The sequence below is a fragment of the Lagenorhynchus albirostris genome, chromosome 5 (genome assembly GCF_949774975.1).
Source record: "Lagenorhynchus albirostris chromosome 5, mLagAlb1.1, whole genome shotgun sequence".
In the NCBI taxonomy this organism is placed as follows: Eukaryota; Metazoa; Chordata; class Mammalia; order Artiodactyla; family Delphinidae; genus Lagenorhynchus; species Lagenorhynchus albirostris.
Window position 1 is genome coordinate 99,892,290 of NC_083099.1, and position 26,367 is coordinate 99,918,656.

Here is a 26,367-nt window from a genome sequence, read left to right on the forward strand (position 1 = left end):
TAAATCCCACTTGATCATGGTGTATGATCCCTTTTAATGTGTTGTTGGATTTGGTTTGATAGTATTTTGTTGAGGCTTTTTGCATGTATGTTCATTCGTGATACTGGCCTGTAATTTTCTTTTTTTGTGTGATATCTTTGTCTGGTTTTGGTATCGGGGTGATGCTGGCTTCAGAGAATGAGTTTGGAACTGTTCCTTCCTCTGCAATTTTTTGGAATAGTTTCAGAAGGATAGGGGTTAACTCTTCTCTAAATATTTGGTAGAATTCACCTGTGAAGCCATCTAGTCCTGGACTTTTGTTTGTTGGGAGTTTTCGAATTACTGATTCAATTTCATTACTGGTAATTGGTCTGTTCATATTTTCTATTTCTCCCTGCTTCAGTCTTGGGAGATTATACCTTTCTAAAAATTTGTCCATTTCTTCCAGGTTGTCCATTTTATTGGCAGATGGTTGCTTGTAGTGGTCTCCTATGAGCCTCTGTATTTCTGTGGTGTCGGCTGTAACTTCTTTCTCACTTCTGATTTTATTGATTTGGGCCCTCTCCCCTTTTTTTTTTCCCTGATGAGTCTGGCTAAAGGTTTATCAAAGAACCAGCTTTTAGTTTCACTGATCTTCTCTATTGTGCTTTTAGTCTCTATTTCATTTATTTCTGCTCTGATGTTTATGATTTCTTTCCTTCTACTAACTTTGGGTTTTGTTTCTTCTTTCTTTAGTTGCTTTAGGCATAAGGTTTAGGTTATTTGAGATTTTTCTTGTTCCCTGAGGTGAGCCTGTATCACTAAGCTTCCCTCTTAGAACTGCTTTTGCTGTGTCCCATAGGTTTTGGATTGTTGTGTTTTCATCTTCATTTGTCCGTAGGTATTTTTTGATTTCCTCTTTGACTTCTTCAGTGATCCATTGGTTGTTTAGTTGTTTAGCCTTCACAGGCTTGTGTTTTTTGCAGTTTTTTTCTTGCAGCTGATTTCTAGTCTCATAGCATGGTGGTCGGAAAAGATACTTGATTTCAATTTTCTTAAATTTACCGAGGCTTGTTTTGTGGCCTAGCGTGTGATATATCCTGGAGAATGTTCCAGGTATACTTTGAAAAGAACGTGTATTTTGCTGCTTTTGGATGGAATGCTCTCTCTATATAAATTAAATCTATTTGGTCTAATGTGTCATTTAAGGTCAGTGTTTCCTTATTGATTTTCTGTCTGATCTGTCCATTGATGTGAATGGGGTATTAAAGTCCCCTACTATTATTGTGTTACTGTCAATTTCTTGTTTTATGTTTGTTAATGTTTACCTCATATACTGAGGTGCTCCTATGTTGGGTGCATATATATTTACAATTGTTATGTCATCTTCTTGGATTGATCCCTTGATCATTATATAGTGTCCTTCTCTGTCTCTTGTAACAGTATTTTAAAGTCTTATTTTGTCTAATGTTAAGTATTGCTACTCTGGCTTTCTTTTGATTTCCACTTGCATGGAATACCGTTTTCCAAACCCTCACTTTTGGTCTATATGTGTCTCTAGATCTAAAGTGAGTCTCTTGTAGACAGCATATATACAGGTCTTGTTTTTGTATCCATTCAGCCACTCTGTGTCTTTAGGTTGGAGCATTTAGTCTGTTTACATTTAAGGTAATTATCGATATGTATATTCTTACTGCCATTTTGTTAACTGTTTTGGATTTGTTTTTATAGGCCCTTTTCTCCCCTTTTTTCTTCTTTTGTTCTCTTCTAATGTGATTTGATGACTGTCTTTAGTGTTATGTTTGCATTCCTTTTTGTGTGTATATCTGTTGTAGATTTTTGGTTTATGGTTACCATTGGTATTTATACAGCAGTCTATATATATAAATGACTGTTTTAAGTTGCTGATCTCTTAATCTCAAGTGCATTTTAACTAGCCTCTATTTGTACTCTCCTCCCCTTATGATTACTGTTTTTGATGTCATGTTTTACACCTGTTTTGTGTACCCCTTAACTGCTTATTGTGGATAGAGGTGGTTTTACTTTTGCTTTGTAACCTCCCTACTAGCTTTGTGTGGGGATGATTTCCTACCTTTACTGCTTGTTTGCCTTTACCGGTGAGCTTCTTCATTTCATAATTTTCTTGTTTCTTGTTGTGGCCTTTTCTTTTTTGCCTAGAGAAGTTCCTCTAAGATTTGTTGTAAAACTGGTTTGGTTGTGCTGAACTCTTTTTAGCTTTTGCTTGTCTGTAGAGATTTTGATTTCTCCATCAGATGTGAACAAGAACCTTGATGGGTGGAATATTCTTGCTTGTAGGTTTTTCCCTTTCATCACTTTAAATATATCATGCCACTCCCTTCTGGCCTGCAGTTTCTGCTGAAAAATCAGCTGATAGCTTTATGGGAGTTCCCTTGTATGTTATATGTTGCTTTTCCCTCACTGCTTTTAATATTCTCTCTATATCCTTAATTTTTGTCATTTTAATTACAATGTGTCTTGGTATGTTCCTCTTTGGGTTAATCCTGTATTGGACTCTCTGTGCTTCCTGGACTAGAGTGACTATTTCTTTCTCCAGGTTAGGGAAGTTTTCAGCTATTATGTCTCAGATATTTTCTCAGGCCCTTTCTCCTGCTCTTATCCTTCTGGGACCCCTACAATGTAAATATTAGTGTGCTTGATGTACCAGAGGGCTCTTATACTGTCCTCTTTTTTTTTCTCTTTTCTTCTTTTGTTTAGCGTCAGTGATTTCCACTACTCTGTCTTCCAGCTCACTGATCCGTTTGCCACCTACCTCTTTGAGAGGCTCTCCAAGACCAGCAGGTAGGTCTGGCCCAGGTTCTTGTCAAATTACTGCTTTTGCCCTGGGCATTGTGTATGAGATTTTGCTTGTACCGTTTAAGAGTGACATCTCTATTTTCCCCTGTCCTGTGGGGCTCCTGAAATTAAGCCCCACTGGCCTTCAAAGCCAAATGCTCTGGGGGATCATCTTCCTGGTGCAGGACCCCCAGGCTGGTGAGCCCAATGTAGGGCTCAGGAACCCTCACTCCTTTGGGAGAACTTCCGCAATATAATTATTCTCCAGGTTTTGGGTCACCCACTCAGGGGTATGTGATTTGATTATATTGCAAGTCTGTCCCTCCTACTCGTTGTGGTTCCTTTTATATGTCTTCAGTTATAGAATGTCTTTTCTGGTAGGTTCCAGTCTTTTTCATCAATGGCTGTTCTGCAGATCGTTGTGATTTTGGTGTGCTTGTGAGAGGAGGTAAGCTCAGGGTCTTTCTAGTCTGCCATCTTGGCCCCTCCCCATTTTGCAGTTTATATTACTGCTTTGAGTTGGACATGTTTTTTACCCAACAAAAATGTAAGCTCCAAGAAGGCCAAAATCATGTCTACCCCTATACATATTCCATAATTTTCCTGCATAATGTCAAACATTCACTTATCCATTTATACATTCATTCCTTCATTAAACAGATAGTCCCTGAGTTCCTACAATGTGCCAGACATTGTGACAGGGTAGAGTATGCACAGCCCCTGCCTTCACAGGGCTTCTAGCAGAGTGAGAAAGCACCCAGCCCAACAACAACTGTGTCATGACAAACTGCAGGCAGTGTCTTGTAGAAAAAGAACCAGGTCTTTAAGGATGTAGTTTGGTTTTAGAGAGAGAGTGAAACAGGCTTCCTGGAGGACCTGAAACTACAGATGAACTTAGAAGGAGAAGTAAGAACTAGCCTGGCAAAGAATGGGGGGAGAAACTTCTAGACAGAGGGCAGAGCCTGTGTTAAGCGTGGGAAAACACTCTGTGTGCTGGTGCATGTGACAGCCATGCGTGTGAGTGGGAGATGATGAGAGATGAGGCTGGAGAAGCCAGGGGGAGCCAGATCACATAGGACACGTTGAAGAGATTAGACTATATCCGAAGTACAGTGGGAAGCTTTTGAATAGAAGACTGACAAGCAGTAGGTGTGCAATAAATACTATGTTAATTAAATTGCCAGGATCCATCCTGAGTATTACATAAGTGGGGGGAAAAAGCCAAGTACTTAGGAAGTAAAACTAGTGCACTCTCAGAGTTCATTCTTCTTTCCACTGCTTGCCACAGAGCTTATGATACTTATTTTCCCATGAAAAGGCAACAAGGTCAATAGGACTCTGGACTCAAAGCTAAAACCCAGTGCTGACCTTAGGTACAATTTTATGAATTAGTTAAAATCTATAAAATCCCCATCCTAATCAGATCCTCCTACAACATAAATGACAAACTAAATTAAACGGTCCATAGTTCAGATGCTGTGGGTTTTGACATTTCTACTAAGAAATGGAGCTATTTTGGATCGTATGGTTCTCTTCTCCTTACCTGCTTCATAGGACGGAGGGAACCAATTGTTTTCCATCCACTGAATGCTGTCCAATTCGGGATCTCTTTAGGCTTGAGTAGGATTTGTCTTCCTAAGAAATTGGATCCTTCATAAGCTATCCACCTATACGAGAAGAGGAAAGAAAAAAAAATGGGATGCTTAAAACAGAAAGCAATCTCTTAACAAAAATACCTCTTACTATACCATATAGGGTTCCTTCTTTAAAACCTCCAGGTTTGTAGACTGTTTTTAAGAAAAAGCATTGCGCAATTGTATATTTTAACGGAAAAAGCAGGGAGGACTAGGAGAAAGGAGAAAGCCCACTGGACTGTGGCTTAGAAGATTTAGATTCATCAGGAATCTGGTTTTCTTACGTCCAAAACAAGGTTCCCTCCAGCTTTAGAATTCTTTGTTCCTTTGATGATACCAAGTTTTTTCCCCTAACATTTTAACATTCAGAGATAGACCGTAATTCCTCCCTACTCACCCAGTTAAAAACCACCTGTTTCCTCTCCACTCTTAGGCTCACTGTCCCACATCCTTCACAGCCTCTCTGGACAGCTCCGGTGACCTCTGCAGACACACCTCCTTCCACAACAACTCCCAGCAAGGGCTACTTAAAATTATCCACAGAAATCTGGTCTGAACCCTTACTTCAAGGTCTAGCTCCTTTGCAAATATTTCTCAGTACCCCAGGGGCCTTCAAGTCAGGCCAAGTTACAGGGTGTCAAAGTGTGCAGGGCCTCAAGGTGAGTGTCTGGAGCCTGGAGACTCATTCAGTGGCACACAGTCACGCCCATTCCTTTCCGGATTGGCCTCGGCTGCTTCAGCACCACAATGGCAGGTTGAATGCTTGTGACAGAGTCAGGATAGCCAACAAACTGAAAAGACCACCTGGCCCCTACTGAAAAGGTTTGCTGAGCCCTGCTTGAGGTGGTTATCAAGCTAAGGAGAATAAGCTGGGACTGTCAAGAGGATCTGAAATTCTCAGCAGACTCCAGGTCATGGCATATGGTGCTTTCAGAAAGTAGGCATGAAGACGAGGTGGCTGCCTTGCTTGGTTCAGATGAAGCCTCCTGCTCTCCACAGCCAAGATCAGGCTTGGCTAAATTATGAATGGATGAACAAGGCATATGACCTTCCCTCTACCCCTTCTTGCCAACACAATCTAAATAAACCATCAGATTGGTGCAGAGTCAGGACAGCATGACCATGGAGGGGCTGAGCTACCTCTCCAGCTTTGCAGATTCTTTTCAGACAGGCAGGGATGTCTCAGTTATAAAACCTAGGCAAGGTTTCAATAAACTATACCTCATTATATATTAATCTAATGAATTTCACAGTTGAAAAGCATTAACTTGGCCCCCATTACCACCACAGATCAGAGATGTGGCATAATACAGGGATTAAACAGAACAAAACAAAACTTGTCACTGAGGGCAGCTGGTTGTGCATTAAGTGGCATTCTGGGAGCCATCTGTGGCCTAGGAATACCTTCAGACAGCCTTCACTAGTCCTTACTCCATGTACCAATTCTCTTTCAGAGAATCCAGAACAGTGAGAGGAGGTACATAATAAACTAAAGAGAAGCAATAAGAATGTTATGGTAAAATGGCAGCAGTTTTCTACAAAAGAGTGAAATAAGCTCGTGAGAAATTTCCAGAAGTGAGTCAGTAACTATCAGTTCCACTTAGAAATGTAAAGAAAAGAAACGTATAAAAAAGCTGTAAGGGACTTCCCTGGTGGTGCAGTGGTTAAGAATCCACCTGCCAATGCAGGGGACACGGATTCGATCCCTGGGTCCAGGAAGATCCCACAACTACTGAGCCTGCACGCCGAGAGCCCATGCTCTGCAACAAGAGAAGCTACTGCAATGAGAAGCACGTGCACCGCAAGGAAGAGTGGCCCCCGCTCGCCACAACTAGAAAAAGCCCACACGCAACAATGAAGACCCAACGCAGCCAAAAATAAATAAATAAAATAAATAAATTTATTATTTAAAAAAATGCTGTGAAAGTCCTAACTTTCACAGGGATGTAGAATTCAGTTCAGAGTTAGTTAAGTGGTAAAGGATATACTGGAATATAATATAGGGATTATTATGCTTAGAGAGAGTAAAGCAATTTATGTTTAATAAACGTCAAACCATGTGAAATGCTTTGCAGAAGAAAGTTTAAACTGCTGTACACGTGAATGATACAGAAACCACTTATTATAATAGTTAACTCAGTTTTCAAATCAACTTATAGTCTCAGCTTTGTCTTTCATTATCCCCAAGATAGTTTAACAAGGAGAGTTGATTATCACACAATTTCAAAGTCATAAGACATAAAAATAGGCATCTTTATATTAATCACTGAGAGCAATGTGTGTTCTTTCAGATGACTTTTGGTACCTAAACACCAAAGGTACAGGAGGAGGGGCAGGCTGACAGCCACTCTCAGAAACGGCCTGAGATGTAGATTTTCTAGGAAGCATTAGAGCTTCAACTTCAGGGCCCTTCCCTTGCAGGCCACTTACCATTTCTGTTCTGAATAAATTTGCAAGTTCATACCTAATGAAGTTCATACCCATCATTTTTTATTTCTTTTCTTAGAGTCATCTCCCTAGATTGTAAAAGTGCAGGCCCTGCAAGACCTGGATCCACCCTGACTGACATCCTGAATGAACAGCAACGCTGGTAGGTGGGCTGGGTCAGCCAGGACATCCAGCCTGAAAATAACTGCCTTGGAGCAAACAGCTCTAGAATGAACAAGATGTCAAATCAAAATACAAAAAAACCCTATTAGTTTTAGTCACTTGTCATAAGCAGGCAATGGTCTCAACCAGTCAAAGCGGCTGGTTTAATTAGGTTTCTTCTGAAAGGAAAGTGGGCTCAAATTGTTACGGTCATCTGGTCCACCTTCTCTAGGACACATGTTCTGAACACGTGGCAGCCCTTCTCTCGCAGCAGGCTCTTCTCCCAGACCACTGCCTGCTACTTCATACTGGACACAGTCCACTGTCTTCTCTTATTTGAGAGAAACTACTATTATTACATGGAGAGAGAAAAGAAGGAGTAAGAGTACCATCAGACCAAGTAACAGCAGCTGTGGGGGAATAAAAAGCAACCGTGCAACTCTGTCCTACAAGAGTGACTGAAGCAGGCCAGGCCCTTGTCCCATACTTACAGTCCACTTTTTACCCACACAGACTGGGTGTAGAAGTGCAGGTCCTTGTTCAGAACAGCGTTCACAGCCTCTTCTAGATGTAACTCTCTCCCCTCACAATGTTCCAGAGCAAAAAGGCTAATGGAGGGTTCTTCGAAAACCTAACAGCACAGAAAAGAGAAAACATCACCATACACAGTGGCCACACCTCAGTGACATCCCAGTTAGAACGCAGGGTACCCTGGATCCACGGTTTCATATGCAGTTTACTGCTCTACCCTCTAATGGCCTTACAGTCAAAGCTGCAGTGGTGAGACTAGATTCCATAAATAATTTTTATTCAATTTTTTTGTAAATAATTGAAGCTTGAAAAAAGGAGTCTCGCTGTCATAATAAAAATGGAGACCTGGTTCCAATCACATATTAAGGTCTGGTTGTGCTGTAATACAGACCGCATTTTTGGTCCTGCCAATGCTTTTAGCTGGCCATAGAATAAACATAGAATGGAACAGAACTCGCATTTCCCAGGAGGTCACAGGAGCAGTCACTGAGAATACAAGACTTCTTGGCTCTAGGCTCTTAAGTATTCCCCCAACCCTCACGTCAGAGAAGAATAGAATCAACTGTGCTCTTTCTCATTCATTGGTATATACAAGACACCAGGTTAGGCAACTTCTGGGGGATGAGAAATCAAAACAAGTCACCATCCTTATGTCTGGGGCATTACTAACTAGAAGCTAAACTAGAAGAATTGCACGGATATTGGCATGTAATCCAGGGCAGAGAAGGATATGCCCTATGAAAGTACCCAGGGGAAGCCCAGACTCTTTCTAGCAGAAGGGTGCAGGAATCAAGGAAGCTTCACAGACACGGTGGTGTAGGAGCTCAGTCTCCAAAGATGCCACGGATCTGCAGAGGCCTACGGAGAATAAAGGGAAGGCACTCTGTGCAAAGAAGGGAGACAGAAAGGCACGGGCCACGTTAGGGAAACAGCAGGTAGACCTATGTAGCTAGAACACAGAGTCCAACAAGAAACAGTGCCGAGCGCTCCCACTGTTTGCTACTGTGTATTGAGTTGCCTGCTTCTCCTTTACACTGACAGGGCAGAGACAGATGTACTGCCAACAGGGAGTCCTTGAAGGCTTTTGGGCAGAGGAGTAGGAAGGGGCTGAACTATGTGTAAGTTGGTACATGAGAAGCAGAGCACTGGGGACAGGGACTGTGGACGTTCAGAGAACAGTAAATAAACAGTCCAACGACCAGCTCTCACAAGTGACCTGTAGATACACTTGCATAAGAGCAAAATGACTTATCAAAGTGTTATTCCTGGCAGCAGTGTTTGGAATAGCAAAGGATGGAGAATGACTTAAATGTCCATCAAGTGGGCACGGGTTAAGTAAATTGTGGAGGAATTCTATACAGCTGTACAAAAGAATGAGATTGTTACGAAAGATCTCTAAGATATGTTCTTTCGTGGCAAAGACAAAGAGTAGTGCAGAAGAGCACATTTCTTATGCTGCCATTTGTGTAGAGAAGGGAAAATTTATGTACACACACATATAACATGTGCTTTATATGCATTAAAATTTTCCTTAAAAAAATCAATATAAAACTACTCCATGGCGAATATGTCTGTCAGGAAACTAGGATCTGAGAAGATAAAAGGCCCAAGTGGGAGCCAAGTTTTTCCCTGCATGCCTTTTGGTTCCTTTTGGATTTTTGAACCATGGAAATATTTATTCAAAAATTTAAATTGGTAATTATTATGCCTATGTTTGCATGTAAATGTGTTTGCACATATTTTTCTTTAAATGGACTTCAGAAAACGTATCTGGCAACAACATGAGTGAAGAAAAGAAAGAATGCAAGTATCAGTACAGGGGAAGAATCCCCCAGGCCAAAGAAGAAGAGTCAGACCTAAAACAGGAGGTGGTGGTGGTGGGGGGGGGTGTTGGAAGGTTAGGATTGGCGAATAAGGGATGTCCAGAAAAACTATCGCAGTGATGAGAGAGACCAAGTGAGACAAACAGATGGAATGAGAAAGTGAGAAAAAACATGTGCGAGAGTGGGGCTGGGGGCACGGTGGTACAGAGTCAACCCGTGAACAACAAGGGTTTGAACTGCACAGATCCAATTGTACAGGGATTTTTTTCAATAAATACGTCCTACACAGTCTGAGGTTGGTTGAATCCTTGGATGTGGAACCACGGAAATGGAGGGCCACCAGTAAAGGCACACGCTGATTTTCAACTGTGCGGAGGGTCGGCACCCCTAACCCCCATGTTGTTCAAGAGTCAACACTAATTATAAGAAAATCTGGAGAGGAAATATGCCCTGCAGCTGAGAACTTATATTGAGAACTGGAGGTTTGAAGGTTGAGATAGAGACAGAATAATCCTAACAGAAATGTCCAATGAACACTGGACCTTCTGATCTGGAGTTCAGGGAGAAGATCGAATGTAGGGATGATAATCTGGGAACTCTCAGAATCTGGGTAATAACTGGAGCCAGTTATGGGTAAGAAAATGGAAATGACAGGAGGACAGAACTGCGCTGACAAACGAAGCGGGTGGTGATCAAAGGCAGGCCTGTGGAGGTGACTGAAGAATGAACTAGGAGAGAGGAGACAAAAGAGGACATATCACAGAAGTAAAGGAGAAAGAAAATTACAAGGAAGAGTTGGCCACAGTATCAAATACTTTTGCGATGTCAAGGAAGAGGGTGACTGCGATGAGGCTGCTTGGGTTTGGCGACCAGGGGGCAGCTGGTAACCAATGAGAGAGCTCACTGAGCCACATGCAGGAGATGAGGGGCAGAATCTAGGCTGAAAGGGCTGAGGAATAAGCGGGAAGAGATTGTAGACGGCATACAGGTTATTTTTTAGAGAAGTTTGGTAAAGAGGAGGGAAATTGGCGGCTGGTCCACGTGGCAGGCACGGTGGAAGGTGGCAGCATAACGGGAAGAACCTGAATGATGCAAGACAAGAGGGGTGGTTCTAGGGAAGAAGGCGGAGGTCCAATCCACTGTCCCATCAGTGCAGAACCCCTGACTGGAATCAGTCCATGAGGAAAGGATTGCTTTGAAAAGGATGAAATATGCTACCTTTGAAATACAAGGAAAGATAGAGAAAGAATACCGAGAAATTTCCAGGTTTCTAAAATAGGTAAAACGTGTTGTAATTTTCTCTTTATGTTATGTGGCAAAGGTTGCCTGTGGATCAAGGAAGGTGTGAAGCACTGTCCAACGGAACTTTCTGCAGCGACAGCAATATTGTATATCCGTATCTTCAGTATGGTAGCTGCTAGCCGTAAATGGCCATTGAGCATTTGAAATGTGGCTCGTGTGACCAAAGTGAATTTGTTTTATCTAATTTTAATTAAAAAAACTACATGTGGCTAGTGCTATGGTATCAGATAGTGCAGACTGAGGGGTTAGAGGATGCTGGAAAAGAAGGTAAGTGTCACTGTGTGCAGTGAGACAGTAAGCTAAGCATAAAAAGACTGCCCGGGAGCACTGATTTTCCTTCAGTAAACAACATAAACTGGGTCAGGAATGGAAATTCATCTCAAGTCACTGAGGTTCCTGAGTGACTGCAGACCAGATCAGGCTTCTCTTCTGCTATCTGCAAAATAAAAACTGGAAGCATGCCAACAATTTATAGAAGAAATGTCCTTATAGGAGGGTCGAGAACAGCAGTAGTTTAGAAATGCAGCCAATAGCAGCCTCTAAATTACCCACTAAAACTGGTGACCGAAAATTAGTGGACAGTCAAAATCCACAGATAAGCCCCTGACTTTATTGCTGGACTTTTCCCAACATTCTCACCCTTAAGCTAATGAAGAAACATTTCAGCTTACCTCTACTTGTTGAGTTGCTAATTAGTAAGGAAGGGCAGACAGGCAAGGAGCCTGGACTGGGCTCGTGATCAACCACCAGCAACACTCTCCCCAGTAAAGAGTTTGCTGTGGTAAGAGTGGCACTTACATTACAGGCATTTAACGCTGACATGAGGTAACTCTTTTATATTCCACAGGGAAAAATTAAAATCTTATGTGAGGATATAACTTAAATGCTAAGTGATATTCTAAGAAAATAGGTCCTGTGTACATTTTTCACCTTCCTTTTGTGGAATGTCCACAAAGGTGTTTTTTATTTTATTTTATTTTTTTCAAAGGCATTTTTTAAAAGACTACCATTATCACTCACATCGCATCAAATTCACTCCCCATTTCAAAGACAATCTAGCAATTCTGTACCTAGAAATTTATCTTACGATAACAATGCAAAATCTGATGGAGGGGATCTCAAAAATTGTTTTAAAAATGATCATGCAGGAAGACTGAGAAAAAAATTGCAGAAAATGACTGAAGATATTTTTACAAGTTTACATAAATCAGTAAGGATCCTCTAAGAGACCCAGTACCTAAATGGGCAAAGAACACAAACCAACTGCATTAACCAAGTAGGAAATATGACTAACAGGGATGGACAAACCTCCCTCCTTTCCATTAACAACAACGAGATATCATCATGTGGTCCCATCTATCAAACTTTTCATTTGTGAACAACTATTGTTTCTAAGCTTAAAGTCATTCCGTCTTTAGAGGTTTGAGATATATATTTAACTTGACTTTTCTCTATTTAAATTATTTTTACTTAAATGGTCTTAATTTATAAATACACAGTTGATCCTTGAACATGGGTTTGAACTGTGCAGATCCACCCGAACGTGGATTTTTCCCCAATAAATTTAGTATCTGTATTTTCATTTTACAGTTCTTTAAATTAACTAAGTGTTGGGGAAAGTTTGTGTTCATTAGAGATCACAATATATGGAATCAAAGGAACTGGGTTCGAGTCCTGATTCTATCCAAATTGTTTCACCTTCCTGCCCTTGGGTGAGACATTTATCAATTCCTTTGTCTTGAGGCAGAAATAGCAGTACGTAGATTTTCCACTGCCTATAGGGGGTGGAGACGGGGGGGTTAGCACCCCTAAACCCCTGTGTTGTTCAATGGTCAACTGCACTTAAATTCATAAATGTACTCGATTTATAAATGTACCTAAAGGTTAGGAAGGCAATCATTCAGAAATAAAGAGCACTGAAGAACTATGTTAAAATCTTATTTTTCTGATACATTTTCCAAATATGAAAGTAGGAAGAGTATACATACACTATTAACAGTCTTTAAAACTGAAGATGACAGAGTAATCTGAACTTTCCAAGGACAACAGAAACCACCAGAACTTAATTACAATTTGAGCTCTACAAATCTCTTGGCCTCAGTCCATGCTAACTTAGAAGACAGCCAACCATTTGGGGCCACAGGCTCTTCTTAGGTGTCAGCAGCAACAGGACATTCCTGCTGGGTGAAGTCTAAGCCATGCAAAGAGGATACAGCCTCTAAAAGGAGGCTGTGGTTAAGAAAGGAAAAGAATACTTAAACTGTATAAATGAAAAGAAAACTTATCACTCCATCAACGAAAATAATATTTTAAATGACAGTAATAGTAAGAACTAACATACATGACACTTAATATGTGCTGGGCATCATATATACATACATACACACAAACTATATAGAAGGGATTGTGAATGGATGGATATATATATGTATATATACATGTGTGTATATATACATATACATATATCCCGATTTTTTTTAACCGAATTCATTTGGCAACAAAATCTGATCTGAATAAGTAGAAAACTATTTATAATATTTATCCAACTTGTGTAGCCATGATTATATTTTGCTACAGCAACAGAAATGTGTTTAATTATGGGGTGTTGCCCAGAACCTTTCTGGGGTTATTGTCTTATATGCTATCTATGAACCATATTACTGTTTAAAATATGAAAAATTCCAAATCCCAAAATACATTCATGTTAGGAATTGTAGAACTGTGTTCACTCCTTTAATCCATGCAACTTTCCTTTGACATGGGTACCATTATTATCCCCACTTTACAGATGAAGAATGAAGGCACAGGTCACACACAGTAAATAAAAGAGCTGGCATTTGAAACTAGACAGAATGGCTGTGTTCTTAACCCCTCCACTATAGTTCTAAAATGTTTTAAGTAATTTTATCATGTAGAATATTTTTGATTGGCATGTGTGACATTATCTGAAAGCAGTTGACTTCATGTTGCTCATCTGGGTAATATCTATGACCCCATTCTTACCTATCCCATCAACTTAGCAAGTGTGTCCACCATCTAAATTTGAAGCTCTGAGACCTGGGTACAGGTACTCTGCTAGAAGGATTACATTTATATCAACACACCTTCAATATATATTGGATAAAATGTTTAACTCTAACTACTAATTTTTGACATTTCTTAAAACTATACAGACTTGAATATGAACTTGAATAGTAGTTAACAATGGGGGTGAATTAGTTTCCCTAATCACCAATTGCATGAGTTTGCAAGATGGTAAAGAGAATATATGTACTTTATACATTTTTTTCATTATTTTTTTATCCATATAGCAAGTCTTTGAGGTGGAATGAAGTCTATCAAATGGTCTTTTCCTAATTTTAAAGACGAAGCAAATATTGAATTATATTGGTTAGCTCAGTGTCAACATGAGACCAAGACTTCAATCTTTCACTCCAGGGAGTACATAAACTACAACTTGAAAGCACATAGTCAAAAGATTTTTGAAATGGAAATATGTTGGGGTCATAGAAGCATGGTTTGTGTAATCACACAGAATATCTCTAGTTAGAGTCTGTGTTAGACTAAAAGGGGGGAGTTGGCGGGGGTGGAAGAGAGACCTCTGACAAAAACATAATGAAAGGGAACATCCCGTTCAAAGACCACATTTATTGGAGAAAAAGAGGCCATTCTGGAAGTGAGAACAGAGGTGAAAACTACTTGGAAAGTTTACTATTAATACTAAAAACAAAGCATCTGATAAAATTTTGCCTTACTTCTCATTGCTTAGAAGAAAGAAGAAATTATTCAATTTAGCAAACATTTCTGAATTTTTCTTGCACGCCAGATAATTTGCCAAGTGCCTGGGATACTTAAACAAGTTCAAACGCTGAGATGGAAGGAAGCTCTTGAGCTCTGACCTTTAACAGGAAGTGTCCAAAACTTCCTTTCATGGTATACAAAGCCCTTCACGTTCTGATCTCCAAAGGGCTTTGCAGCCTCATCTGTCAGAGTAACAAAGTTACTATCATCTGTATTGCTTTTCAGCACTTTACATCCTTATCTGCCTTAACCAGATCTTCACTCTTGCAGGTATTTCCAGTTGCCAAGTCCAGGGGAATTCTTTTGTCCCCTATCATCTGTCTCTGACATTTCCACCTTCCACTTTTTCCTGGCTCTTTCCCTTTGGGCAATAAACATGCTCATTTATTTACATACAAAAAAAAAAAAAAACATACAGACCTGTACATTAGCATTGTATATAGTTCTTTGAGTTTCAAATCACTGCTTGTATGGAAAAGGTGTTGATATTACCTTAGGATAATGTTAGTTGGTTAGACTCTAAATATAACATGTTATTTTATTTTAAAAATATCTAGCAAACAGCCACTAAGAACAGCCATATCTGTACAGCCCAACAATATCACTTCACCCTAATCTTTGCCAAGTGAACCACGGCTAAAAAACTAAGAACAACTAGACTGAATTCAAGGAAAGTAACCATAATGTGCACCTCAAGTACCATTCCAATCCAGAGAAATACCAAACAGTGTGCTGGCAAAAACGTATCTGCAGTGATGAAAATTTAATAGAAGGCTCATAAATCTCTAATGAGACTCTAATCTGGAATCTTCGAACTTTGGCCCATTTAAAACAAAATCACATAAATACTTTCAGTCTTATCAAATCTTGATGTTGCACAACAAATATGAATTCTTGTCTATGAGCTATTATAGTATTATTGAGTGTTTTCATGTGCTAAAGGCTTCATATGCACTAGCTCATATAATCCTCATTTTATTCGATGAGAAAGTTGAGGCACAGAGTGGTCAGAAACATGCCCAGGGTCACTCAGCTAACAAGCAATGGTCTGTCAGACTCTCAAACCAAACTCTTCTCCAGTGAACTATAATGCCCCTCATAAGAGCCTCTTTCACTTGGCTTAGAAAATCAGTTTCATCACAGGCCTACCTTTCTAACTGGTCTTCTTCCTTTAAAAAAAAAAGTTATAATACATTTCAAAAAAGAATAAATAATATCTAGACGATCATGTATCCAGCACCCAGAAGTAATACATTTGAATTTTACTATATTTATATCAAATTGTATAAACAAGTAAAATCATAACATGTACAGATGAATTTTAATTTTCCCCCCTCCCTAGAAGTAACCACTATGCTGAAGTTGTGAATCTTTATACATCTTTTGTTTTTAAATTTCACAGAAATATATCTTACTGTAACATCCTTAGTAACACATGAACCTCACTTAATATATTCTATTTCCTTTTATGACTGTGCTGTACTATAGTTTGTTTCATCCAACAGTGCTGCAACAAACATCCTTATTTTTCCCTCATAGCAACTGATACTCCTTCCACTAGCTTTGTATGAATAATCCCACTTCTCTGCCACTAAACTAAACTTTGGTGTTGTCAGATCTTCCAATGTTTGTATCTAAAGTAAGGTAATGCTACCTAATTACTATTTTATTGATAATTTGCATTTACTGGATCACTAGTGAGGTTTAACATCCTTTGTATGTTCTTAGCCATCTTCTCACATTTATGAACTGGCTATTCATAGTCTCTGCTGATTTTTAAAATAGGTTTTTCTTTTTTTTTTTTCAATTGATTTGAAAGAGTTCTTTTTATATTCTATACATTAAACCTTTGTAGCTTATAAGGGCCGAAAATATATTCTCTAGTCTGTGGCTTGCTGTGGTAGGCTCAATAATTAATGTTGCCCCACCACCATCCAAAAAGAGGTCTGCATCCTAATCCTGGAACCTATGAATATGTTAGCTGATATACTGGAAAGGACTTTGCAAATGTGATTAAGAGTTAAGAATCTAGGGCTTCCCTGGTGGCGCAGTGGTTGGGAGTCTGCCTGCTGATGCAGGTGACACGGGTTTGTGCCCCGGTCCGGGAAGATCCCACGTGCTGCGGAGTGGCTGGGCCCGTGAGCCATGGCTGCTGGGCCTGCGCGTCCGGAGCCTGTGCTCCGCAACGGGAGAGGCCGCAGCGGTGACAGGCCCGCGTATCGCACAAAAAAAAAAAAAAAAAAAAAAAAAAGTTAAGAATCTAGAGATGGGGATATTTGTCTGGATTATCCAGATAGACCTAATATAATCACATAGGTCCTTATAAGAGGGTCAGAGACAGAGAACAGAGAACAGAAATTGAAGTGATAAACTTTGAAGATGGAAGAGGGCCATGAGCCAAGGAATGCTGGGCACCTCTAGAAGCTGGAAAAGTTAAAGAATCAGATTCGCCCCTAGTGTCTCCCAGAAGGTATGCAGTCTTGCCGACCCCGTAATTTTACCCCAGTAAGACCTATTTTAGACTTCTGACCTCCAGAAATGTAAGATCATTTCTGTTGTTTTCAGCACTAAATTTTTTTTTTTTTTTTTGCGGTACACGGGCCTCTCACTGTTGTGGCCTCTCTGGTTGCGGAGCACAGGCTCCGGACACGCAGGCTCAGCGGCCATGGCCCACGGGCCCAGCCGCTCCGCGGCATGTAGGATCTTCCCGGACCGGGGCACGAACCCGCGTCCCCTGCATCGGCAGGCGGACTCTCAACCACTGCGCCACCAGGGAAGTCCCCTCAGCACTAAATTTGTGGTAACTTGTTACAGCAGCAACAGGAAACTGATAACGCTTGCCTTTTACTACTGACTTGTATGTTTTGCATTTAAATCCATCCTACTCCAATATCATTAGCATAGTTTCCCATATTTTCTTGTTTTTTTCTTCCAGTTTTATTGACACATAATTGACACACAGCACTGTACAGGTTTAAAGTTTACAGCACAATGACTTGACCTACATACATTGTGAAATGAGGACCACAGTAAGTTTAGTGAGCACTCGTCATCTCATATAGATACAAAATGAAATGGGAAAAAATTGTTTTCCTTGTGATGAGAACACTTAGGATTTACTTTCTTAACAACTTTCATATATAACATATAGCAGTGTTAATTCTATTTATCATATTACAAGTTACATCTTTAGTATTTATTTATCTTATAACTAGAAGTCTGCATCTTTTGACTAACTGCCATCCAGTTCCCCCTCCGCCACCCCTCACCCCATTAACCACAAATCTGACCTCTTTTTTTTCTTTGACCTCTTTTTCTATGAGTTTGTTTGTCTGTTTGTTTTTGAAGTATAATTGACCTACAACACCATGTTAGTTTCTGGTGCACAATACAGTAGTTCAATATTTCTATACATTTCAAAACAATCACCGTGAAGTCGAGTTGTCATCTGTCACCTTACAAAGATATTACGTAATTACTAACTATATGCCCGGCACTGTACATTTCATTCAGGTTTGTTTTTCACATTTAGGTTGCCATTAATCCATCTGGAGTTTATTTTTGGTGTTTGGAATAAAGCAAGATTCAAATGGTATCTTTTTCCATGTAAAGGGCCAACTGTCTTTCATAATAGTCCCACTGAAATGCTATTTCTGTCACCTTCCAAATTCCATTATTCATGAAGGTCAGTTTCTATGCTCTCCTATCCCACTCTTCTATTGGTCTCTCCTTGCACCAATACTCACTACCTTAATTATTACTGATGAATAATGCAATATCTGTATTTGGTAGGACAAGTGATCCTGCCTATTGTTCTTAAAAATAATCTTGGCTATTTTGAATCCCTATCTTTGCCAAATTAATTTTAGAAGGAGCTCATCATGTCTTACCACCACCCCTGCAAAAGACAAAAGATTCTGTAAGCATTCTGCCTGAAATTTTATTAATTTGGGGAAGACCAAAATATTTACAATATTGAGTCTTTTCATCTATAAAATCTCTCTCCATCTTTTATGTCCTTCAAGAAAGTTTTAACAATTTTCCTCATAAAGAACTTACTTGCATATGTTAGATTTATTTCTAAGTATCCTATATTTTAATTGCTATTTATCTTGTAATCAGCAACTTTTAAAGATTTCATATTAATCGTAATAACTTGTCTGTGGATATTCTTGACAATTTTGTTTCTTCCTTTATACCTTTTGTGGTTTTAATCTTATTAAAGTGCCTAGGACTCCAAAATAATGTTGAATACAAGTGGTGATAGTAGAGACCATTGTCTTCTGCCTGAATTTAAAAGGAAATGCTTCAGATATCTTACTTGGAAGTATGATGTTTACTGTAGGTTTTTGTTGGCCTTCATGTTCAAAATGTACACAGTAGTTACTGCTATTAACTATATATGAGTTCATCTGAAAATTTAAAAGTAACCGAACTCCCCTACACTTTATAAAGTCATTGCTTCCTTTCATCTGTGCCTGGATTTACAGTCATCTATTTATAGCTGTACCCCTCCCTTATTCATTACTCTTGCACAGAATGAATTATTGTCTTGCCAATTCTTATTCTACCTTTTAAGATCATTTATGTCATCACAGTCATAAATTTCATTTGAACTTTTTCTACAATCTCTTGTTACAATGTTTCTTTTGCTTTGCCTGCTTATAGCTACCAGGATTGGATTATACTTCAAAGGAGGCCAACTTCCATGCCAAGCCACCATGGAGACACTAAAGAAGTAATGAGAAGACTGCTGCTCCCATGGAAATGCAACAAAAGCAGGTTACCCCACACACTACTAGACCAATGCTTAAAAAACATTTTACTTAATGTTCCCAACTCACCTCTAGCCCCTCACCAACTGTTCTGGGGACTGTTATTTGGCAAAACTTTATTGAAAGCTAACATACCATCTTATTCCCTCAGACCATGTGAGGCCTAAGACTGGACACATTGCTTTTCATGTCCAATTAGAAATATGCCCAGGATACTTATTCTGTTGAAGTGGAGGCTGTCAAAGATGTAAAAATACCTGTTCTAACAGTTTCTTTACAGATGAGTTAACTGAGGTCAAAATAAATTAGATGATTTGTACAAGGTCACACTAGTGAAAAGCAGAACTGTAAACTATGCTCGCAGCTCCTTTTGCTGTAAAATGACTGCAAATTATGCATCCATGGACCTCTAGAATGTAACATATGTCTGCACAGATAGAAATCAGCCTGGAGCAAACTGTCATTTGCAAGACATACTGATCTTGTATGAAGATGAAGTGTTAGGATTCCTCAATATTATACCATTATGACACTTTAGCACTAAAAGTCCCAGCATGTCTGGGAATGCCAACTACAAGCAACACCCTCATAATTCTGCAGTTTTAACTAATAAAAGCAAAAATAAAAAAATTTAGCTCATATATATGTAAAGTTAACTCAGCTGGACGTAACATTTCCCACAATGAATCCAGAATCACACTGGATTGTGGCATAGGCAGTAGTATTAACCAATCTATAGAAAAAGGCGTATCAGTTCCTAAGTGGGAACACAGTAGGGGGACAGGGGCTGTGAAAGTAATCAGAGAAGCAGGATAGATACAGTGTGTCTAGAATTTTCCAAGGAAAGGAGACACAGAATTTGGAGAATACAAACAACTGGGGAGGTGGGGTGGTGGAGTCTCTTTTGTGGGGAATATTAGCCTAGGTAAACTACTCAAGACATCTACCTAATTTTATCCAAATATTAAAATGTCTGATGACTAATTCCATTTCCTGGGTTCTTCCAGAGAGGCAGAAAAATACCCAGGACAGAATTCTCAAGTATTCTAGTTACTAGAATCCACCTACTACAAAATTACCAGGTTGGCCTTCTGGTTCACCTATCAATCTCCTAGGTCTGATCAACTCAGGGTTTCAGGGCCACCAGGGTGAAGCATGGTTGACTTCACCAAGGAAATGTTACCTGTTGAGGCTGCCTCCTGGTCAGCTTGCAGATCTTTACTGGGATGCCCAATGTCACCTCATATTCCTTCCATTTCACCACCAAACCTACTGCCTAAACATGGCTTCAACAAAGACCTTTCAGAGATTCAAAACATACCTGGTAAAGGCATTAAGAAAACTTATATGCTCTCCTTACATAAACCGAATACACTCTTTAATCAGTTCTTGAAGTGAAAAGGCTATAGCTCTCAAATCCTTTCCAAGAGGCACCTTCATCTACACTGCCTGGATTCCACAGGACCAAACCAGGGACATGCAACTGCAAAGTTCAACTTATGTAGAGATGTTTCTTTTCTCTGTCTGTATTTTTACTCCTAATTTTAACTATTTATTTTTGACTTCATGAATGTGGAAGAAATGTAACTCCTCACACAAAAATAGTAATACCATTCATTTGGAGCACCTAAGTATCTGTCTGCTAGTTTGACCACTAAAAATTGCTAAAAAGTTCCCTTCCCAGTAAATGCAGACTACTTTCCCATGCCTTTTTCAGCCTTATCAATACTTGGAGAGACTGACCAAAACACATTCTTTTTTTTTTTTTTTTTTAAATCCAGTTTTCCTCCAATAGACAGGAAGCATCGTAGCCACTCAGTCTTTCCAAGTTGGTGTCTAAAGGCCACTAAGAGAGACCGAGCCTCTATTTTTATTCTTGTTCCTCAGCCAAGACTCTATTTTTACCCTGATACCAAGAATACTCTCTCCAGGAATGCCTTGAAATAAGACTACATTGCTGGGACTTTGCTGGTGGTCCAGTGGTAAAGAATGCTCCTTACAATACAGGGGACACGGGTTCGATCCCTAGTCAGGGAACTAAGATCCCACATGCTGCGGGGCAACTAAGCCCATGAGCCACAACTACTGAGCTCATGCGCCTCAACTAGAGAGCCCACGTGCCGCAAACTACAGAGCCCATGAGCTCTGGAGCCTGTGCGCCACCACCAGAAAGAAGCCCGTGTGCCGCAACAAAGAGCCCGCCTGCCGCAACTAAGACCTGATGCAGCCAAAAATTTAAAAAATTAAAAATAAATAATAAATCTTAAGGAAAAAAAAGACTACATTGCTGAGGTTGGGATCGAAGATCCTGAGTATGATCATCACTCCTGGAGTCAGCTCTGGTTGAAAGATCTGACTGAGTCACTCCTGTCACCATGTTGGGCTTCTAGTCATCATTGTGTAAATCTCAGCTTTGACCAAATGCTCCTAGGGAATCATCATAACTAGACATCTTAAAAATATTCCAGATCCTTACTACTTCCTCTGCAAAGACACTACTAACTAGGGACCCGGAATGAATGTCCCAGAATAGCTATCCTGTTTTTCTCACACTTAAAATTCTGAGTAAATATGATAGAAAGGAGTAAAATTACTTACTCTATAAATGTAAGCCTCCAAGGTGACCCAGATAACTCTGCACACTCTAGGCAGGAAAGCCCTAGTTCCCCCAAAACAAGGTTTGAAATCAATACCAACGGTGCTCCGTGACTTAAAGTAACACTGCAAACCTAAGTAGCAGACAAGCTGTCATGTGACTTATCTAGCAGAATAATAAAATGATCAGGTTATTTTTATTAAGCAGCTCTACCAATTACAGTCACGATACTAACAGCTAATACTTATTGAGCGCTCACCATGTGCTAGGTGTTTTACAAGCACCATCGCATTTAATATCCCAGTGGCCTTACAAAGTACTACTATCTTTTATAGATGAGGAAACTAAGTAACTTTGTCAATGTCACCCAAAGTCGTTAAAGTATTCATTTAAGCTCAGGGCTATATTACTCTACTTCCTAAATTTTGCATTCTGATGAAAAAAAAAAACAAAGAAAGAAGAAAAATATCAATCTTGGGAATTCCCTGGTGGTCCAGTGGTTAGGACTCAGTGCTTTCACTGCCGAGGGCCAGGGTTCAATCCCTGGTCAGGGAACTAAGATCCCACAAGCTGCGCGGTGCGGCAAAAAAAAAAAAAAAAAAAAATCCATCTTTCATTAGTTGGATTTCATGAGTGAATCTCAATTTTACAATCTTCAAGCAAGTTACTTAAATTTTTACATTTTCCCTGTATTATTTCTTCCAACTTTATGTTATCATTCACGGTAATTAAACTGGACAAGAAAAAGTCTTATAAATATGCATCAGCGAAGTACTTACATAGTCAATGGGCTTGAGGGATTTGACTCTAGATGTTGGGCAGCCACAGGAAGTAAGGTCAGCATACAGCCCTTCTTCTAACACACACTGATGATTAGAAATGTCCTCTTGGTAATACAGGAGCCAGCTGAAAAAACAAGCAGTGGAACATTCAGTCAAAGTGCATCAGTTGGCAGTTTGACTCGTCATCATGCAGTGGGAGCCAGGGTAGGAGTAAGACATAAAACTCCTGGTGCTGGTCAGCAGCGAATACCCAGAGTCGGTTTGGAAAAAAAAAAAAAAAAAAAAGAAGCTACTACTGTCACCTATTGACTGCTTACCATGTGCCAGACTAGGTACCCTGCATGCATTATTTCACCGTGTACTCATTACTTTATGAGGTAGAAACAAGTGAGGTAGAAAAGTTAGGTGATTTGCCCAAGATTCCCCCAACTATTAAATAAATTTGAAATAAAACATCTGCTGTAAGCTAAAGACATTAACTTCATTCAGTGCTTTCAAGTATAAAAACCTGGGATCAAATTATAGTAATTATTAAGTACTTTAACAGATTAGAAATTCTTTTTGAGGAAAACAAAAATTTGTATCCTTATTTAATGATGAGTTTGCTTTCAGTCTAGGTTGAGTTAGAAGCTAGACTCCAAAAATCACACAACAGTATTTAAAACCTGTCACCTGCATGGCTGATAGCAAGCGGAGATTTTTAAAAAGAAATGAACCCTTTAGAATCTTCCATAGCAAATTATCTTCAATATAGCACTCATCAAAAGCTTGGCTAAGACATGCCATTTTGGAAAGAAGGGGCACAAGGGAGAAATTAATTGACTGTTACTACTTTAGCTTTGGTGTGTTTAAGTTCTAGCTCTATATCTTAAGATCACCAGAACCATGCTCTAGCTATACGAGGTTAACTTTAGATAACCACAGAAATGCTCTGTGACAAAATTTACTGCCACGTCTCCTACATAACAAGCATTTTATAGCCAATATTTCCGAAAGGTTTTTCAATGTGCTGGGCATGCAGCTAAGCCCTTACATGCATTATTTATTTAGTTCTTATAAGAATCCTTTGAGGTAAGTACTGTTATTAGCCCACATTTACACAGGAGGAAACTAAGGTTCAGAGAGATGGTCCAATTTGCTTAAGATTACATAGTGGTGAACTGGGCTCAAATCCTCATCTCTGAAGCATCCCTGGTACTTAAACAATCACCATGGTTCCTGTATTCTTTTATTAAAACTACAGTTTAATAAATTACACATAAATCTAAATAAAATATGTAAATAAAATGTACATTTTGTATGTAGTTGGCCCTCTGTATCTACAGGTTTCCTACCTGCAGATACAGAGGCCCGACTGTCATCAGCCACTTTATATAAGGGACTTGAGCATCCACGGATTTTGGTATATGTGGGGACTCCTGGAAACAGTCCCTCACAGATATCAAGGAACAACTGTGTATATAAATTATATATATACACACACACACACACACACACACACACACATTATACTGAAAAATATGTATAAATTATATATATATATTTATTTATAAGTAAATAACATATACATTTCCTACATGAAGCAACACATATGACTAATTTGTCCTAGACTTCAGTGTCTAGGACAAAAACATTCCCCTCCAAAAACAACTTCAGTGCTTCCTTTTATCAGAAAATTTAAACTATATCTTGCAAAATACTTTCTTTTTTCTTAGAGAAGAAAACTCAAATACTAGGAACAAGACTATTTCAGGCCCTTGATATACATATTTCTAAGTTGCAGATAATCTATTTAACTAACCGTGTCCTACTTTATGTGTTTTCACATTGTAAAACTTTCATATCCTTCTTGGAAGTAAGTATAAGAACAGTAACAGATACAGAGAGGTTCAAAGTAGTAAGAGTTACAGGAAATCAGAAAGGGAAAAGACTGTTTTATTTAGGGTTAATCAAGAAGGTTAACAGAGGGAATGAGGATGGACTGAACCTTAAAAACATATATGCAGGTTAGTATTAAGCAGGGTTCAAGAACTTACGTACCTGCAGGAGGTCAGGCACGTAATATAAATGACTAGTGTACCAGATGAAAAAAAATGGGCAGGGCTTCTCTGGTGGCGCAGTGGTTGAGAGTCCGCCTGTCGATGCGGGGGACGCGGGTTTGTGCCCTGGTCTGGGAGGATCCCGCATGCCGCGGAGCGGCTGGGCCCGTGAGCCATGGCCGCTGAGCCTGCGCGTCCGGAGCCTGTGCTCCGCAACGGGAGAGGCCACGACAGTGAGAGGCCCGAGTACCTCAAAAAAAAAAAAAAATTGGCAATATATCCTATGGTACACTGGGGAGCACATATGCCTCTACTCAACACCAGCTAATTATCACCAAAGGTGAATGTTTCCCCAGAGTTTCCAAATCTTCTGATTTTTAAAGGGAAGGTGAAAAACAGGTTCTTCTGAAAAATATTCTAAACTTAAGTATTGATACAAAAACTACTTTTTTTTTTTTTTTTTTTTTTTTTTTTTGCGGTATGCGGGCCTCTCACTGTTGTGGCCTCTCCCGTTGCGGAGCACAGGCTCCGGATGCGCAGGCTCAGCGGCCATGGCTCACGGGCCCAGCCGCTCCGCGGCACGTGGGATCTTCCCGGACCGGGGCACGAACCCGCGTCCCCTGCATCAGCAGGCGGACTCTCAACCACTGCGCCACCAGGGAAGCCCCCAAAAAACTTTTTAAACAGTGTGTAGGCCAACCAAATAACATCTGCTAGATTTACCTGAAACCTACCACGTTTGATACAGAGCGGGGGTTAGCAAACTACAGCATGTAGGCCACATCCACCTCATAGCCAGTTTTCCAACACCTCACAAGCTAAGACTGATTTTTGCATTTTTAAATGGTTTTAAAAAATTAAAAGGAGATTTTGTGATATGCAAATATTATATACAATTCAAATCTCAACATTCATGAACAGAGTTTCACTGGAGCATAGCGATGCTCATTCGTTTATGTATTGCCTATGGCTGCTTTGGTGCTACAGTGGCAGCGCTGAGTAGCTGGGACAAAGCCTGTATGGCCCACAAAACTGAAAATATCTACTACCTGGCCCTTTGCAGAAAATGTCTGCTGACCCCTGGTACAGATGGTAAGGAGGAAAACACATAGCTGAGGAAATGCCCAAAGACAGGAGGAAAGGAGGATAGTACAAGGATAAAATGGAGTATGGATATGGAAAATGAGACTCATTGATGGTAAATCCTGGAAAAGGAAGAGTTTGAACTTGATCTGACTGGTATTAGAGAATGAGTGGGATTTAAAGAAGAGTAGTAAAATATTAAGCTGGACTTTGGGACAAATAACTGGGCTATGATTGGTTTGTGGTAAACACTGGAAATAAGATGACACTGGGGGACTTCCCTGGTGGCGCAGTGGTTAAGAATCTGCCTGCCAATTCAGGGGACAAGGGTTCAAGCCCTGGTCCAGGAAGATCCCACGTGCCGCGGAGCAACTAAGCCCATGCACCACAACTACTGAGCCTGTGCTCTAGAGCCCATGAGCACAACTACTGAAGTCCGTGTGCCACAACTACTGAAGCCTGCGTGCCTAGAGCCTGTGCTCCGCAACAGGAGAAGCCACTCCAATGAGAAGCCCGCGCACCACAACAAAGAGTAGCCCCCGCTTGCCACAACTAGAGAAAGCCCGCACACAGCAACGAAGACCCAATGCAGCCAAAAAATTAATTAATTAATTAAAAAACAAAAAGATGACACTGGAGT

At 39.9% G+C, this 26,367-nt stretch overlaps 1 protein-coding gene across 1 annotated transcript in view; it reads right to left on the reverse strand.

Moving 5' to 3' along the window:
- CRYBG3 (crystallin beta-gamma domain containing 3) overlaps positions 1–26,367 on the reverse strand; it is a 114,518-nt gene that overhangs the window by 10,039 nt on the left and 78,112 nt on the right. The window contains exons 17-19 of the mRNA XM_060150724.1: positions 22,603–22,729; positions 7,487–7,626; positions 4,316–4,439 (exon numbers count right to left, since the gene is read on the reverse strand). Of these exons, the coding sequence (XP_060006707.1) occupies positions 4,316–4,439; positions 7,487–7,626; positions 22,603–22,729 (391 nt within the window). The remainder of the gene's footprint in view (positions 1–4,315; positions 4,440–7,486; positions 7,627–22,602; positions 22,730–26,367) is intronic.